At 46.0% G+C, this 18,099-nt stretch overlaps 1 protein-coding gene across 3 annotated transcripts in view; it reads left to right on the top strand.

Annotated features, from left to right (window-relative positions):
- LOC125721538 (NACHT, LRR and PYD domains-containing protein 3-like) overlaps positions 1 to 18,099 on the top strand; it is a 111,384-nt gene that overhangs the window by 2,704 nt on the left and 90,581 nt on the right. For all 3 annotated transcript variants that reach the window (XM_048997467.1, XM_048997465.1, XM_048997466.1), the window contains exons 2-7: positions 4,099 to 4,200; positions 4,734 to 4,847; positions 9,349 to 9,412; positions 9,596 to 9,824; positions 10,446 to 12,156; positions 17,375 to 17,548. In XM_048997467.1, the coding sequence (XP_048853424.1) occupies positions 4,139 to 4,200; positions 4,734 to 4,847; positions 9,349 to 9,412; positions 9,596 to 9,824; positions 10,446 to 12,156; positions 17,375 to 17,548 (2,354 nt within the window). In that variant the 5' untranslated portion in view covers positions 4,099 to 4,138. The remainder of the gene's footprint in view (positions 1 to 4,098; positions 4,201 to 4,733; positions 4,848 to 9,348; positions 9,413 to 9,595; positions 9,825 to 10,445; positions 12,157 to 17,374; positions 17,549 to 18,099) is intronic.

The following is an 18,099-nucleotide window of genomic DNA, read 5'->3' as shown; positions in this document are numbered from 1 at the left end:
GCAGGGGGGCACCGATGATCTTTCTGCTGTCCCTACGGTCCGCTGCAGTCTCTTCCTGTCCTGTTTGGTGGCTGCTCCATACCAGACTGTGATGGAGGGCAGGGGGGCACCGATGATCTTTCTGCTGTCCGTACGGTCCGCTGCAGTCTCTTCCTGTCCGGTTTGGTGGGTGCTCCATACCAGACTGTGATGGAGGGCAGGGGGGCACCGATGATCTTTCTGCTGTCTGTACGGTCCGCTGCAGTCTCTTCCTGTCCTGTTTGGTGGCTGCTCCATACCAGACTGTGATGGAGGGCAGGGGGGCACCGATGATCTTTCTGCTGTCCGTACGGTCCGCTGCAGTCTCTTCCTGTCCTGTTTGGTGGCTGCTCCATACCAGACTGTGATGGAGGGCAGGGGGGCACCGATGATCTTTCTGCTGTCTGTACGGTCCGCTGCAGTCTCTTCCTGTCCTGTTTGGTGGCTGCTCCATACCAGACTGTGATGGAGGGCAGGGGGGCACCGATGATCTTTCTGCTGTCTGTACGGTCCGCTGCAGTCTCTTCCTGTCCTGTTTGGTGGCTGCTCCATACCAGACTGTGATGGAGGGCAGGGGGGCACCGATGATCTTTCTGCTGTCTGTACGGTCCGCTGCAGTCTCTTCCTGTCCTGTTTGGTGGCTGCTCCATACCAGACTGTGATGGAGGGCAGGGGGGCACCGATGATCTTTCTGCTGTCCCTACGGTCCGCTGCAGTCTCTTCCTGTCCTGTTTGGTGGCTGCTCCATACCAGACTGTGATGGAGGGCAGGGGGCACCGATGATCTTTTCTGCTGTCCCTACGGTCCGCTGCAGTCTCTTCCTGTCCTGTTTGGTGGCTGCTCCATACCAGACTGTGATGGAGGGCAGGGGGGCACCGATGATCTTTTCTGCTGTCCGTACGGTCCGCTGCAGTCTCTTCCTGTCCTGTTTGGTGGCTGCTCCATACCAGACTGTGATGGAGGAGCAGAGGACAGACTCAGTGACTGCAGTCTAGAACTGGATCAGCAGCTCCTGTGGAAGACTGTACTTCCTCAGTTGTCTCAGGAAGTACATCATCTGCTGGGCCTTTTTGAGGATGGAGGAGATGTTTGTCTCCCACTTCAGGTCCTGGGAAATGGTGGTACCCAGGAATTTGAAGAACTCCACAGTAGACACCGGGCTGTCTGATATGGTGAGGGGGAGCAGTGATGACGGACGTCTCCTGAAGTCCACTGTCATCTCTACAGTCTTGTGCGTGTTCAGCTCCAGGTTGTGCTGACTGCACCAGAGTACCAGCCGCTCCACTTCCTTCCGGTATGCAGACTCATCACCATCCTGAATGAGTCCAATGATGGTGTCGTCTGCAAACTTCAGGAGTTTTACAGCTGAGTTGCTGGAGGTGCAGTCATTGGTGTAGAGGGAGAAGAGCAGTGGGGAGAGGACACATCCTTCAGGGGCACCAATACTGAGGGACCGTGTTTCCGAAGTGACCCCCCCAGCCTTACTTGCTGCTTCCTCTCTGTCAGGAAGCTGGTGATCCACTGGCAGGTAGTTGGTGACATGTTGAGCTGGGAGAGTTTGGAGGAGAGGAGATTAATAATGGAGATAATGGTGGAGTGTTTGAAGCAGGAGGGAACTTCACACAGCTCCAGGGATCTATTGAAGATGCGGGTGAAGATGGGAGCCAGCTGATCAGCACAGGTTTTGAGGCAGGAGGGGGAGACACCGTCTGGTCTGGGGGCTTCTTGGATTTCTGTTTCTGGAACAGCCGGCTCACACCCGCTTCGTGTATTCTGAGTTCTGGGGGGGAGGGTAGGGGGGTGATAGGTGTGATGGAGGTCATGGTTTTTGTACTGTACTGTGTAGATGGACTTTGTTTAAGTACATCTGCCCTCCCCTGGTCTGCTGGAATATCACTGCTGTATGCAGTGTACATGCACCCACTGCAGGCATCTGCGTTCACTGACAAACGTAGTATGACCAGAAGCTTCCGCGCACGACCGTCCACAGCCCCAAAGCAGAAGTATGAATTAGCCCTGGGTTCCTGTGCAGTATAGATAAGTATTCTGGCGTGGGGACCAGACATGAGGCGTGGAATAATAATGGCTCAGTAAGTGCAGGACAAGACAGAAATGGCGTTCAGTGATGAATGCAGGTCACTCTGACAGCACACACACTGCCCCACGTGCAGGACGCCCGACTACTCACACAGCGTACAGTTATTTACAGCGATTAATGTTCAACACTGCATATGATATTAACGTACAGCAGAACTATACAGCTATTTACACAATTCACATTTAGCATCCGCACGGCATGATGGGAATTCCCCATGTTACACAATGGAGTTTGATTTTGCTGTTTTCAAAGCCTGGATAGGTGTATAAAAAGGATAGATAGTATGGAAACATTACACTGCTCACAACCTAATGCAATATTTGGCTAACTGTATTCTAAAACAAAATCTGAATTATTTATGTTTTTGATGAAATCACCAATGGTGTGATTTCATGATTAGCTATTCTTCTGCCGTAATTAATAATATTTTAGATGTTTACACATCTTCTACCGCTTTTTCGGGTCGTGTCGCGGTGGCAGCAGTCTAAGCAAGGAAACCCAGACTTCCCTCTTCCCGGCCACTTCATCCAGCTCCTCCGGGGGAATCCCGAGGCGTTCCCTGGCCAGCCGAGAGACATAGTCTCTCCAGCGTGTCCTGAGTCTTCCCCAGGGCCTCCTCCCAGTGGGACATACTCGGAACACCTCACTAGGGAGGCGTCCAGGAGGCATCCTGACCAGATGCTCGAGCCACCTCATCTGACTCCTCTCCATGCGGAGGAGCAGCAGCTCTGCTCTGAGTCTCTCCTGAATGACCGAGCTCCTCACCCTGTCTCTAAGGGAGAGCCCAGCCACCCTGCGGAGGAAACTCATTTCGGCCGCTTGTACCCGCGATCTCGTTCTTTTGGTCACTACCCATAGCTCGTGACCATAGGTGAGGGTAGGAATGTAGATCGACTAGTAAATCAAGAGCTTTGCCTTTTGGCTCAGCTCTCTCTTCACCATGACAGACCGATGCAGTGCCCGCATGACTGCTGACGCCGCACCGATCCACCTGTTGATCTCCCGCTCCATCGTTCCCCCACTCGTGAACAAGATCCCGAGATACTTAAACTCCTCCACTTGGGGGAGGACCCCATCCCCGACCCAGAGAGAACACTCCACCCTTTTCCAGCTGAGGATCATGTTCTCGGATTTGGAGGTGCTGTTTCTCATTCCAGTTGCTTCACACTCAGCTGCGAAGTGCTCCAATGAGAGCCAAAGGTCACGTTCCGATGAAGCCAACAGAACCACGTCATCTGCAAAAAGCAGAGACCTCATCCTGAGGTCACCAAACCGGACACCCTCAACGGCCTGGCTGTGCCTAGAAATTCTGTCTATAAAAGTCTAGTCAGAACCTCACAGCCTCACTCACCAGCTCAGGCTTCTTCTCCACCAGAGAGGTGATATTCCATGTCCCTAGAGCCAGCTTCTGCAGCCGAGGATCGGACTGCCAAGGTCCCTGCCTTCGGCCACTGCCCAACTCGCACTGCACCCGACCTCTTTGGCCACTCCTACGGGTGGTGAGCCCATTGGAGGGGGGGCCCACGTGCCTTCTTCAGGCTGTGCCCAACCAGGCCCCATGGGTAAAGGCCAGACTCTGGGGGGGGGGGGGGGGGGGGTCGGTGACCCGCATCCGGGTGAGGGAAAACGTGAATCCATGTTTTTACCTATCATAAGGGGTCTAATGAGCCGCAGTTCATCTGGTTCCTCACCCAGGACCTGTTTGCCTTGGGTGACCCTACCAGGGGCATAAAGCCCCGGACAGCTCAGCTCCTGGGATCATTGAAACATGCAAACCCCTCCACCACGACAGAAGAGGATCTTTATACATATATTTATAAAAAATGTGGCATTGAAATTTTGCAATAAACATCTTTACTATGTGTAATTTTACACATGGAACATAACAGAATGGAGACCCAATTTATCAGTTTGATGTAAAAATGCTGAGTACTCGATACTGTGTATTTATCTATGTATCTACTTACCCTTCATGTTCACAGAGGCCCCAGCAGGAATCATCTGGTCTGGATCAGCATAAAAATGGATGAATCTGCTTCTGAAATGTGCCCCCCTGTGGGGTGTAACAGAAAGAGCCCTGAGAGGTAACAGTGTTACAGCCCACTAGCATGCATGTCTCTCTGGGTCTATAGTCAGGCCATAACATAAAAGTAAACTGGGCTCCTAGCTAGGGCTGGTCAGTGGGCAGCACTTTAATATGTGTAGCTTAATAAAAAGACCTCGCCATCTTCTGTCTTCACCGTCTTCTTCCACAATCAGCCAGTACTTTTATACTAGAGGCGAGTAACAGACCATCCCTCCTATACAAAATGGCCTCATAACAAAACTAAACAAACAAACAAAAACATATATAAACAGGTAAAAAGGAACATCAGCCAAGTCTAGTTGTGGAGGTTTTTAACAACAGGTCATACTAAAAGTTTCATATAATATCTACATTTTAGATGAGACAATTTCCTTAAAAGCTGACTGTAAATAAGTCTGTTTACATCAAGAGCTTCACAGCATATCAAAGTACATGAAGGCAGAGCAGAAGGATAAACAGCAGTGTGATGCCGTCCCCATTGTATGAATTATATTTATACCATGAGGGTTTGTTTCCTCTCGCTGCCCACAGTGTCCTGATGAAGAGAGCAGACTCCCCTGTACCCAGCTGTGTTTCCATGAAGACTGACGCGTCAATGGACCGCCCACTCCACTTCAGAGCGGGACCTTTACCTACAGATCAAAGGTAAATATGCATTTCAACAAACACTGTTAATAACATTCAGACTCTCAGTCAAATGGCACAGAGGCACATACAAGCTATGAGGAAATAACACATTTATAATGGATGCACTAATTTTTACCTTTAACAGATTCCATCACCTTGAGAATTTAAACAAAAGTTTTGTCTGTATTCTATATAAATATAAATGTAAATGGATGAGGATTACTGTAAAACCTGACTTTCTGAGAGCTGGAATTGGAAGTTATTTAATTGAAAACTGGATTTTAAATTTCAGTCCTCAGCACAGAGCTGGAAAAAACTGGTTTGCCTGTTTTCCCCTCCTGCATGTCCATTAAAGAATGACTCGACAATAGATTGTCGCCTCGTGAGATGGATGTTTCTGTTTTGATAACAAATAATTTCACTCTCATGAATTCATTAGATCATACTCAGACGAAGGCTTCAGTTTAACATGTTTAATCGAACTGTGTGGCTTAAACAATAAACTACTATCATCAGACAAAAAAAGAGAAAGACTATTAGTTTCTTTGCCAAAGGTGACGTTTAAATACTTGTTTATTCAGATCATAATTAATGTGACACTGTAGTGGTTCTCATCCCCTGAGTATAAAATAAGATGATTTGTTGATACCAGGGTTAAATTCTCTTGCGTTCAGCAGCAAAGTGCACAGATACAAACATACAATGTAAAACAAAGACAACGTGCAAAGACAGCAGATATAGTGCAAGTGAGTAAATATTTTTGGACAAAATTCTATAGGTAAACAAGTTTAAGAAGTACACAGTACACAAATAAAAATTATTATAATTATAAAATAGAATATTTCTCAAGTAATAAATATAAATTATGTTATTTATATTATTAAAAACAGAGTTGGGGTAGTTGGTACACGCCAGTTACCTGGGGCACATTGGCAGATGCCGGCTGCCTCCGGTAGTTGGTACACACCGGCCGCCTGCGGCACTTGCTACACGCCAGCTGCCTGGGGCACTTGGTACATGCCAGCGGCCTGGAATAGTTGGTACACGCTGGCTGCCTGGGGCACTTGGTACACTCCAGCTGCCTGGGGTAGTTGGTACACGCAAGCTGCCTGGGGCACTTAGCACACGCCAGCGGCCTGGGGCACTTGGCAGATGCCAGCTGTTTGGGGTAGTTGGTACACGCTGGCCACCTATGGTACTTGGTACACGCCAGCGGCCTGGGGTAGTTGGTACACGCTGGCCGCCTGTGGTACATGGTACACGCTGGCTGCCTGGGGTAGTTGGTACACGCTGGCCACCTGTGGTACTTGGTACACGCCGGCTGCCTGTGGTACTTGGCATATGCCGGCTGCCTGGGGTAGTGGGTACACGCCGGCTACCTGGGGTAGTTGGTACACGCTGATAAGAGGTCAGGTATGTTCCTCTGCCAGACTCTGTCCCGCCAGGCCCTGTCAGCTCTCAGGCTGCCTGCCCTGCATGCGCAGCTGGGCCAGTTACACAGCTGCAGATAAGAGGTCAGGTGTGTTCCTCTGCCATACTCTGTCCCGCCAGGCCCTGTCAGCTCTCAGGCTGCCTGCCCTGCATGCGCAGCTGGGTCAGTCATGCGGCTGCAGATAAGAGGTCAGATGTGTTCCTCTGCCAGACTCTGCCCCGCCAGGCCCTGTCAGCTCTCAGGCTGCCTGCCCTGCATGCGCAGATTCCTTCACTGCTGCTGGCTGACAGACAAAAGGTGATCCCTGAAGCGGTTAGTATTCTGTAAAACAATAGGACATTCCAGAGGGAGTGGCGCACGCTGATGATATCATGCACATTATGTCCACTGCGAAGGAGAACAGGTGCAGGATGATGATGTTTAATGTTTCGTCATATTTAGGCAGCAATATCGCCCCAGCTAGTGGGGGCCCGGGAACCAGCTGGTACAGAAGCGGGGGGGCAGGGATGTAGGAAACAAGCTGATAGGCGCCCCCCCGTCTGACGCTCCCTGCTCACCTGCGAGTCCCAGGCCGGCGCGGCCGTGGGCCAGTCACTCACAGAGCAGGCGGCTCCATTGATAAGTAAAGCAGAACGTTATCGGGGGTGGGGTAGCAGGGAGGGGGGATTCACTGTTTACCGGTCCTATGGGAAGCTGTGTGCTCACTCTGGGGGGGAATTGGGGGTCGGGGGTGTAGCCCTGCAGGTGCTGAAGGACAGATTCGGCCCATTAGCCCTGTAGGTGTTGAATTTAACCAACAAGCTATTTAACCAGTTTCTTGACTGAGGATTGTGAATCTGATGCTGGTATTTAGCTCTGCTAATCAAGTGAATCACTGTAAATGTCACTGGGTACAAAGGGCTGCATAGAAAACTGTCCTTCCTGCCTGCTGTGTCTCTGTGTGCTGGAGCCTGATGTCACTGGTTCTCTTCTGCTGTCATGAGAAAATTAGGAAGCCGCCCCAGTGAATAAAGCTTAACATGGCAGATACATCTTTCCAAACTACAACCCCAATTCCAAAAATGTTGGACGTTCTGCAAATTGTAAATAAAAACAGAATGCAGTGATATGGAAATCTCATAAACCTATATTTTATTCATAACAGAACACAGAAAACATATCAAATGTTTAAACTGGGAAAATGCATCATTGTAAGGAAAAATTTTGAATGTCGCAGCAACAGCACATCTCAAAAAAGTTGGGACAAGGCCATGTTTACCACTGTGTGGCATCTCCTCTTCTTTTAACAACAGTCTGTAAATGTCTGGAGACTGAGGAGATCAATTGTTTGAGTTTTGGGAGAGGAATGTTGTCCCATTCTTGTCTGATACAGGATTCTAGTTGCTCAACTGTCCTAGATCTTCTGTGTCATATTTTTCATTTTATGATGCAGCAAATTGGGAGTGGCATGGTGGTGCAGTGGTTAGCAGTGTTGCCTCACACCTGGCATGGGTTCGATTCTCCACCTGGGTTACATGTGTGCGGAGTTTGCATGTTCTCATCGTGGGGTTTCCTCTGGGTACTCCGGTTTCCCCCCAGAGTCCAAAAACATGCTGCGGCTAATTGGAGTTGCTAAATTGCCCGTAGGAGTGCATGTGTGAGTGACTGGTGTGTGAGTGTGCCCTGCAATGGGCTGGCATCCCATGCTGGGTTGTTCCCTGCCTCATGCCCATTGCTTCCGGGATGGGCTCCGGACCCCCTGCGACCCAGTAGAATAATTGATTTGGAAAATGGATGGATGGATGATGCACCAAATGTCCTCAATGGCTGAAAGATCTGGACCGCTGGCAGGCCAGTTCAGTACCCGGACCCTTCTTCTACGAATCCATCATGGTGTAATTGATGCAGTGTGTGGTTTGGCATTGTCATGTGGGAAAATACAAGGTCTTCACTGAAAGAGACGTCGTCTGGATGGGAGCATCTGTTGCTCTAGAACCTGGATATACCTTTCAGCACTGATGGTGCCTTTCCAGATATGCAGGCTGCCCCTGCCATATGTACTAATGCACCCCCACACCATCAGAGATGCTGGCTTTTGAACTGAGTGCTGATAACACGCTGGGTGGTCCTTCTCCTCTTTAGTCCGGATGACATGGTGTCCCTGGTTTCCAAAAATAATTTCAAATTTAGGTTCGACTGACCACAGAACAGTTTTCCACTCAGCCGCAGTCCATTTTAAATGAGCTTTGGCCCAGAGACGACGTCGGTGATTCTGGATCATTTCATATTCGGCTTCTTCTTTGGATGACAGAGTTTTAACTGGCATCTATGCATGGCAGCGCGAATTGTGCTCACTGACAATGTTTTTAGGAAATATTCCTGAGCCTATTTAGTGATTCCATTACAGAATCATGCCTGTTTGTGATGCAGTGCTGTCTAAGGGCCAAAATATCACAGGCATCTAGTCTGGTTTTTCACAGAGATTTCTCCAGATTCTCAGAATATTTTGATTACATTATGTGCTGTAGATGGTGAAATATTCAACCTCTTTGCAGTTTTATACTGAGGAACTTCTTTCTGAAATTGCTCCACTATTTTTCAGTGCAGTATTAGGGGGATTGTGACCCTCTGCCCATTTTTACTTCAGAGAGACACTGCAACTCTAAGATGCTCTTTTTATACCCAGTCATGTTACTCACCTGTCCCCAATTGACATAATTATTTGCAAATTGTTCCTCTAGCTGTTGGGTTTTTGTACCACTAACTTTTCCAGCCTCCTATTGCCCCCACCCCAACTTTTTTGATACGTGTTGCTGTCATGAAATTCAAAATCAGCCAATATTTTTCATGAATAGCAAAATGTCTCAGTTTATACATTTGATGTGCTTTCTTGTGAATAAAATATGGGCTTATGATATTTCCATATTATTGCATTCTGTTTTTATTTACAATTTGCACAATGTCCCAACTTTTTGGAATTGGTGTTGTAATATACCACAGTGTTATTCTTTATCTGCAGTAACAGCAATTTTAATGGGGAACTTTTCAGTCTTTCTGTTACATTTGTGTAGATAAATTGAGGTCTTTATGTTTCTACATAATTCACAGAGACCAAATGGAAGAATGCAGTTCAGATCTACATGATAATTCGGGTTTATCATCCATACTGAAGGTTTGTATTTATTGCTGATATATATTTTCTTAGCTGTTATGTGAATTAGCTTATATTTTATACAGCTGTATAATAATAAATTCATCATGTTAAAGGAAATGTGTTTTAAACTATGATTCACAAGTGAAACTCTGAAAAGGTTTGGTGTAAGTAGCAATAATTAACTGTGACTGTTTATTTTAGTCACTAGAGGAAAAAGCCATGAAGTTCCTAAAGGAGGAACTGAAGATGTTTGTGAGGCACCTAGATCAGAATTACCCAGAATGCTCTGAGCCTCAGCTGGAGGAGGACAATGACCTGGACTGTGATGGTCAGATGCAGAAGACCAGTGTTAGAGAGGTAGCTCTGAAGATCACACTGTACATCCTGAGGACCATGAAGCAAAATGATCTTGCTGACATGCTGGAGAACAGTAAGAGCTTCATAACATTATGTACATGTACAATATTGTGTAAACGTCTTAGGCAGCCAGAGAAAAGGATGTTTAAATGGTCTTCATGTTGGTGCAGAACTACTATAATATGTATGTCAAAGTGTGTTTGCCATTTCAGAACCTCTCCCAACATCACCCTAATATTTCGTGCAGTATATCCATGTATTTTTTTACTTGACCACTAACACACCTCAAGTGGCTGATCAATATCTCATTGAGTTTTAAACTTATTTAATTAATTCATGAAGTGAGCTAGTGGTGAAATTTAACAAATACATGGACTGGCTGTGTTGCCCCTGAGGAGAGGTTTGGGAAATGAAAATGGGTTTTGTGTTTTTTTTGGTTCTGAGCAGATATACACTTACTACCCAGATAAATGGCTTTAAACATTTCCTTTGGCTGCCTAAGGTTGATTCACGGTCCTGTATTCGGTGTTCCAATAAAATACGCATGATAAAACTTTCAGTTTCACATTCACAGTCACAGGGAAATATCTGGATATGTATGTGCAAAAAAGTATGTTTTTTGAAAATATTCTTCCTTTCATACTGGTCAGGAGCACAGTGAGAATTAGTGCATTTTCCTCTCATTTCTTTTCAGGACAGCTCATGCTACAGGAATTCAAAGGTAAACTTAAGAAGCAATTTGAGTATGTATTTGAAGGGAAAGCTAAGGAAGGACAGCCAACACTTCTCAGTGAGATTTACACAGAACTCTACATAACTGAAGGTGGGACTGGAGCAGTGAATGATGAACATGAAGTGAGACAGATTGAAACAGCATCCAAGAAAAGGCGAACAGAAGATACTATAGTCAGGTGCAATGATATATTTAAACCCTTATATGGGCGTGAGACACCTATCAGAACTGTACTCACTAAAGGGGTGGCAGGTATCGGGAAAACAGTCTCTGTGCAGAAATTTATTCTCGACTGGGCAGAAGGAAAAGCGAACCAGGATGTTCACTTCATATTTGCTCTTCCTTTCCGGGACCTGAATTTGATTAAGGATGAATACAGTCTCATTGAACTGCTTCACCACTTTGTCCCCGAACTGAAATCATTTCAATCCACTGAGCTGTTTAGGTACAAAGTCTTGTTCATCTTTGATGGCCTGGATGAGTGTCGCCTTCCTCTGGATTTTCAGAACAATGAGAGCTGGTTTGATGTAACAAAGCAAACGTCACTGGATGTGCTGTTGACTAACCTCATTAAAGGGAATCTGCTCCCATCCGCTCTCCTCTGGATAACCTCCCGGCCAGCAGCAGCCAATCAGATACCTGCTAAGTGTGTCCACCAGGTGACAGAGATACGAGGGTTCAGCGACGCCCAGAAGGAGGAGTATTTCAAGAAGAGATTTAATGATCAGAGCCTGACCAGCAGGATTATTACACATGTGAAATCATCAAGGAGCCTCTTCATCATGTGCCACATACCTGTGTTCTGCTGGATTTCAGCCACTGTGCTTAAGAGGCTTTTTAGTGAGACTGACAGGGGAGAAATTCCAAGAACTCTGACTGAAATGTACACACACTTCATGATCTTTCAGACAAGTTTAAAAAATGACAAGTATATGAAAAACCATGAAACTAAGCTTAAGGAATGCAGCAAGGAATTCCTTTTAAAACTTGGTAAACTTGCTTTTGACAATATTGAGAAAGGAAATCTCATATTTTATGAACAAGATCTGACAGAGAATGGCATTGATGTCGCTGAAACTTCAGTTTACTCTGGAGTGTGCACAGAAGTTTTTAAAGAGGAATTCGGGTTGTACCAGGAGAAGGTGTACTGCTTTGTGCATCTGAGCATCCAGGAGTATCTCGCTGCTTTATATGTGTTTCTGTCAAACTCATCAGCTGACCTGCTGAAGACTGCAGTGAATCAGGCATTAGAGAGCAAGAATGGACACTTGGACCTCTACCTCCGCTTCCTCCTGGGCCTCTCAACAGACTCCAGTAAGAGTCTGTTACAAAAACTACTGGAACAGACAGGAACCAGCTCACATAACATTAAGGAAACAGCCCAGTACATCAAGGGGAAAATACAGGAGAATTTATCTCCAGAAAGGACCATCAATCTGTTCCATTGTCTGACTGAACTGGGTGACAATTCTCTAATAGAGGAAGTACAAAGATACCTGAATTCAGGAAACATTTCAGCAGATGACCTCTCGCCTGCACAGTACTCAGCTCTGGCCTTTGTGATGCTGATGTCAGATGAGGAGCTGGATGTGTTTGACCTGAAAAAATACATCAGATCAGATAAACAGCACTGCAGGCTGCTGCCTGTGGTCAAGAACTCCAGGACGGCTCTGTAAGTGACGTGGGGATGGGAAATCATGTCTGGTCTGGCAGTAATACAAGAATATTGTTTGAAATGTGTAATATATATTATATATTTCTCCTCATGGATTAATAAGTGGGTTTTATTTTGATAATCACAGCTATAGCTGTTTGTATAGCAGTAGCTAATCTTGACCACAGCCTTTATAATGACTGAAGGTAGTGATGTCACTTTTTGTTTGTTACTACGTTTCCATTCCCATCCAGTCTGCCTTCTGATCACAGCACAGCATCCTAACCTGCTATAGAAACAGTGAGGGCTCTTTATCCACAGGGTGTATAAGTGGTATGTGAGTGTTATTGTCAGCAGGCGTGTTCATGTGATGGAGCCCAGAGCTGGGAGCTTCCGTATGACTGCTGTCTCTGGCTGCTCACTGGCGCCCTCTGCTGGCCTCAGCTGCACCTGGCTGAGGATGTGACGACACATCTAGTCCGGCAGACATAGATAAACATTGTTTAAAATATAAAATGAATATGTATATATGTAATTTATTTCCCCTCTTTTATCAACAAGGTTCCTTTTTAATCTAGTTTATATTAACTGAAGGTAGTGATGTAGTAAAAACAAAAAAGACAAGATTTCCACGACCATCCTTTGTGTAACAAATAACCAAAGATACAGCATCATACAGAATGGTCCAGTTTTCATTAATAGAGGGAAAATCACTCATATTCGTTTCAGTTCTGGATGCTGTCGCAAGCATTTCTGTAAATACTGGGTGTGGTGCGTGACTCTTTGGGTTCAGACTCCATGAGTGGTAGGTTGCTGGTTCAGATCCCCCCCCACCAAACACTGAATGCAATTTCAATTCAGTTCAGTTTTATTTGTATAGTGTGTTTTCACAACATTGCATCATATCAAAGCACTTTACAGCATCCCTGCCCAAAGCCCCCAGTGAGCAAGTCAGAGGGGACAGTGGCAAGGAAAAAACTCCCCAGAAGGAAGAATCCTTGGGAGGAACCAGACTGAAAGGGGGAGCCCATCCTCTAGGGGGCAGCAGAGGAAGCCCTAACCCTAACCAGACTGAAATGGGGAGCCCATCCTGCAGGGGGCAGCAGAGGAAGCCCTAACCCTAACCAGACTCAAAGGGGGAGCCCATCCTCTAGGGGGCAGCAGAGGAAGCCCTAACCCTAACCAGACTGAAATGGGGAGCCCATCCTCTAGGGGGCAGCAGAGGAAGTCCTAACCCTAACCAGACTCAGGGGGGAGCCCAACCTCCAGGCAGCAGCAGAGGAAGCCCTAACCCTAACCAGACTCAAAGGGGGAGCCCATCCTCCAAGGGGCAGTAGAGGAAGTCAAATAATCAAAGCGGGGGGCAGGGAGGTAATGACAGGCAAGTGCTGGAGCTGCTTCAGATGGGAGGGCGAACAGTAGTACGGCAGCAGGGTAAACAGGGAAGATGTCACAGGCAGAAGGGTGAGCATTTCGGAAGGACATCACAGGTAGTGAGACGTCACAGGCAGCAGGGTAGGCAGGATATCTTGAAATTTCAGTGTCTCCAGGCAGCACAGCCCAGGGGGAGTAGGGGAAATAAAATGTGCAACTAGCCAAAGTAGGGGAGACTAGAGGCTGTGCAAACAGTTTGGTGAGTGCAGTATGTAAGCTCCGGCAGATATGGCTATGGCAGCATAAGTAGGAGGGAGAGGCAGGTGGGAATGCAGGCATGGGGAGTCCCTGAATGTCAGCACTCCAATTCCACAAGGGGGTGTGAAGCTAAAGTGACAGACTGACAGTTCAGTTTATCCAAAGCCAATGGCACCGATCCCCACCCAGCTCTACACCTCACACTATAGGTCTGACTGGGAGTGAGCAGTTAGCTAGAACTAGAACTAGAGTCCCTATAAGCTACACTAAACAGGTGTGTTTTTAGTCTAGACTTGAGTATTGAGAGTCAGCCTGAATCATGCATATCCGGTGGAAGACTATTCCACAGCTGAAGAACTCTGTAAGAGAAAGCTCTGCAGCCTGCCGTAGCTCTTTCTACCCTGGGTACTAACAGATATCCTGCTTCTTGAGATCGAAGAAAGCGAGGAGGGTTGTATAAGGCCAGCAGGTTACTAAGGTATTCTGGTGCAAGGCCATTCAGTGTTTTATAAGTCAATAGCAGTATTTTGTAGTTAATCAGAGACTTAACTGGAAACCAATGAAGGGAGCATAGAACAGGGCTAATATAATAACATTTTTTAGTGTTTGTAAGAACTCTGGCTGCTGCATTTTGTACCAGCTGAAGTTTATGTAAGGATCCAGATGGGCTCCCAGAAAGGAAGGCATTACAGTATCCAGCCTGGAAGTTATAAAGGTGTTAGTGTTTCCGCTTCATGAAAGGAGAGCATCTTCCGAAGCTTGACTAGGTTCTGTACATGATAGAACACAGCTTTAGTGATGCTTTTTATGTGAGCATCGAAACATAAATCTGAATCAACCAGAACACCAAGATCTCTGACCACTGTGTCAGGTTGGGTAGGAAGGTTGAGATTGTGAAACTTATTTCGAGCTGCCTTACGACCATTTAACAGTACTTCTCTTTTTCTATGTTTAACATAAAAAAATTATTTGCCATCCAGCACCGGATATCTAGTCGACAGTCTTCTAACCGAGAGCTGTGATGCATCATACGGCCTAACAGATATATATAACTGTGTATCATCAGCAAAACAATGAAACCCAACACCATGATTTCTGATAATGTGACCAATATATACAGTGTACAGTAGTGGGCCCAGCACTGATCCCTGTGGGACACCATTGTAGGAATATTTAGCTCGGGTAAATTTTAATATCGTCACCAATATGTTTTGAAATTACTTACATTTTAATTAATTATTATTGAATGATGTTTATTAACTAATTGTTATGCCGAATGGTCGGCTCCTCCAAACTCAATTGCGAATCCCCGTGAGTCTGTTAATGTGAGACTTAAATGGGATTCATTAATAACCAGTATCGCTTAATAACCTGGGTTAGTAGGCTCATCCAGCGACCTGCGTCACCAGGTAATGTAAACGATCGGTAGCGAAGATCCCCTCATGGGCGATGAGAGAGAGTCTCGCGATATTTTGAGGCGAGTTTGAGGTTTCAGAGCTTAGTAGCCAGATCGCACAGAGGCAGGGACTATTGTGAGCACTCAATGAACAGAGGCTGAAGTGGTGTAAAAGACATGCATTTATTCCTAGCTAACACTACAACTAACATAAGACAGACATTACGCTTAACACAATGACAAACACAAAATAACGGAATAGAAACAAACAGAATCTAACATGAAAATGCAGTGACCAGATTTAAAATGGGTAACCTTACAAGGGAAATACTGTTCTGCAAAGCAAGCACAGTTTGTGGAAACACAACCCTAAAGTCATAAAGCAGGTTAACAGAACTGCTTAGGTTGTAAGAATGAAAGGAAGCTGGTTTACTTGTTTGCAGAGTGGAGGGGGTCTTGGCAGTAGGTTGCAGAGGTGATGAGCTGAGGGAATGGTAGCACCCAAGAAGGCGCGGCATTTGCAGCAGTTGTTGCAGTGGAGCCCCTTTGATTCTCTCTCCTTGTGAAGCTTTGTCTTGGTTGCAGTTCTCTGTCCAGCTGGGCCTTCGCTGGCAGGCTTCAGGAGGGCTTCTTGTGGGCTTCTCTCCTCCTGGGCTGATGTTCTCTGCCTCTCTTCAGGCTGATGTTTTTCTGCTACTCCCCTGGCTTTGTTCTGAGGTGCCAGGTTTTATAGTCTAAAGTTCATGAATAGAAATGACCAAGAATTCGACTCCTGAACCAATGCCTGACCATCCATTTGGCGGGCTTTCGGAAGGGGGTCTGTATCAGTCCTTTTGGGATTTATGACTAGACTGATTCTCCTTTATTGATGGTTTTCGTTAAGCGGGTGTAACTTTTGATTTATCCACTTTCATGGTAACCACTGACCAGATTTGGAAACAGGAGTGATTTTCCATCAGTTTGATACCAAACATGCCATACCAGCCTGGCAGGTCACACCTCATACCATCTGTATTAATTAATTAACAATTACTTATATTATGTATGTTACTGACTCACATCAGTATATGCTATAGGTGGACTAGGTCGCACCTCAACAGATGTTGCACTTTATACAAACATTACATGACATATTCACATTCCACCAGCACATCTTACCCTTAGATAGACTTGGCCGTTAGTCTGTGGTCATATCAATTTAAATTGCACATCTGGGAACAACATATGTTGCTTGGTGTGGATTATCCCAATTGATCTTCTCCCCAGAATGGATAATGTATACCTTAATTCAGTTCTGTTAATATAGCATGGTAGAAAACAAAGAGCTTGCTAACGACCACAAAGATCACATAAGGGCCACAAAGGAATGTGGAAGAGAAGGGGGGCGGGGTTTTGTCAAACAAAGAAAAAGAATCTCTGAAAGTTAGGACACATACGAGCATAACCTGATATTGAGACTAGTAGTCATGAGTAAATAAACATACAGATATAGAAAAGCCAAACTTAAAAGAAACTTTCTTTAGCGCGTTGGTCTGTTGGATGAGTGGTATGTAAGGCAGGATGTCTGGGGAGGGGGTTGTGTGCCGAGTTGAGGGACCCCTGTCCTTGAGGTTCACTCTGCTGTCCGTAGGTCCCTAAATCTTTGGGCTATAAAAGTTGGAGTGCTGGCCTCCCTTGTTATCTGTGTGTATCTGTGTGTGTGTGTGAGAGAGAGCCGTGTATGTGTATGTGTGAGTGTGTGTGTGTGTGTGTGTGTGCGTGTGTGGGGTCACTGACCCCCCTTTTGTGCCTAGGCCAGCGAGTACCTCTCATACCAGACTAGGCCTTGTCTCAGGCAGCCTGGAATCTCAGCCCTGTTATATGTACATGTGTGATCCTACACTGGTCTGACTGTTACAGGAGGTTCACGTCCATCTTGCTGTTGATGTGTTCCTATATATTCCTGTATATTCTGTGATTTTTGGCTGTAGCTTGTACTTAATGTTTTTACCTCTAGTTCTGAGCAAAGATGCACTTACTCACAGTTAGTGATCATATGACTGCAGCAGATTGTCAGGATGCACAGAACACTCTGCAGACTAAAATTCATTTTGAAGTGTAAGCTGTGCTGCTAATTATATTGAAAACAAATGCTTATTGTAATGCTTTGTATTTTACTAATGTGTAGGATGTGTATATGTCTGTGTCTTAAAGTGTTTTCTGTTTCAGGCTGAGCAGCTGTGATCTCATAGATAAACACTGTGAAGTGCTGTCTTCAGCTCTCAGATCAAACTCTTCCCCCCTGAGAGAGCTGGACCTGAGTGAAAATAACCTGAAGGATTCAGGAGTGAAGCTGCTCTCTACTGCACTAGGGGATTTACACTGTAAACTGGGGGTACTGAGGTCAGTATTACTGGGTATTCCACACTGTACTCTGGAGATACTGAGGCCAGTATTACTGGGTATTCCACACTGTACGCTGGAGATACTGAGGTCAGTATTACTGGGTATTGCACACTATAAAGAGGAGATAGTGAGTAATTAGCTAAGGGAAAGGGAGGAGGGGGCCTGCCTTGTCTTAGACACTAAACTGTAATTCTTGAATTATTTATTAGAGCATCACATTTATTTAATAATTATAATGGTGAGGTGATATTATATAGGGGGCGGCATGGTGGTGCAGTGGTTAGCACTGTTGCCTCACACCTCTGGGACCTGGGTTCGAGTCTCCGACTGGGTCACATGTGTGCAGAGTTTGCATGTTCTCCCCATGTCGTCGTGGGGTTTCCTCCGGGTACTCCGGTTTCCCCCCACAGTCCAAAAACATGCTGAGGCTAATTGGAATTGCTAAAATTGCCCGTAGGTGTGCATGCGTGACTAAAAGGTGTTTGAGTGTGCCCTGTGATGGGCTGGCCCCCCATCCTGGGTTGTTCCCTGCCTCATGCCCATTGATT

This window comes from Brienomyrus brachyistius, unplaced genomic scaffold (genome assembly GCF_023856365.1).
Source record: "Brienomyrus brachyistius isolate T26 unplaced genomic scaffold, BBRACH_0.4 scaffold34, whole genome shotgun sequence".
NCBI classification, from domain to species: domain Eukaryota; kingdom Metazoa; phylum Chordata; class Actinopteri; order Osteoglossiformes; family Mormyridae; genus Brienomyrus; species Brienomyrus brachyistius.
This window is presented reverse-complemented; position numbering and strand designations above follow the sequence as displayed.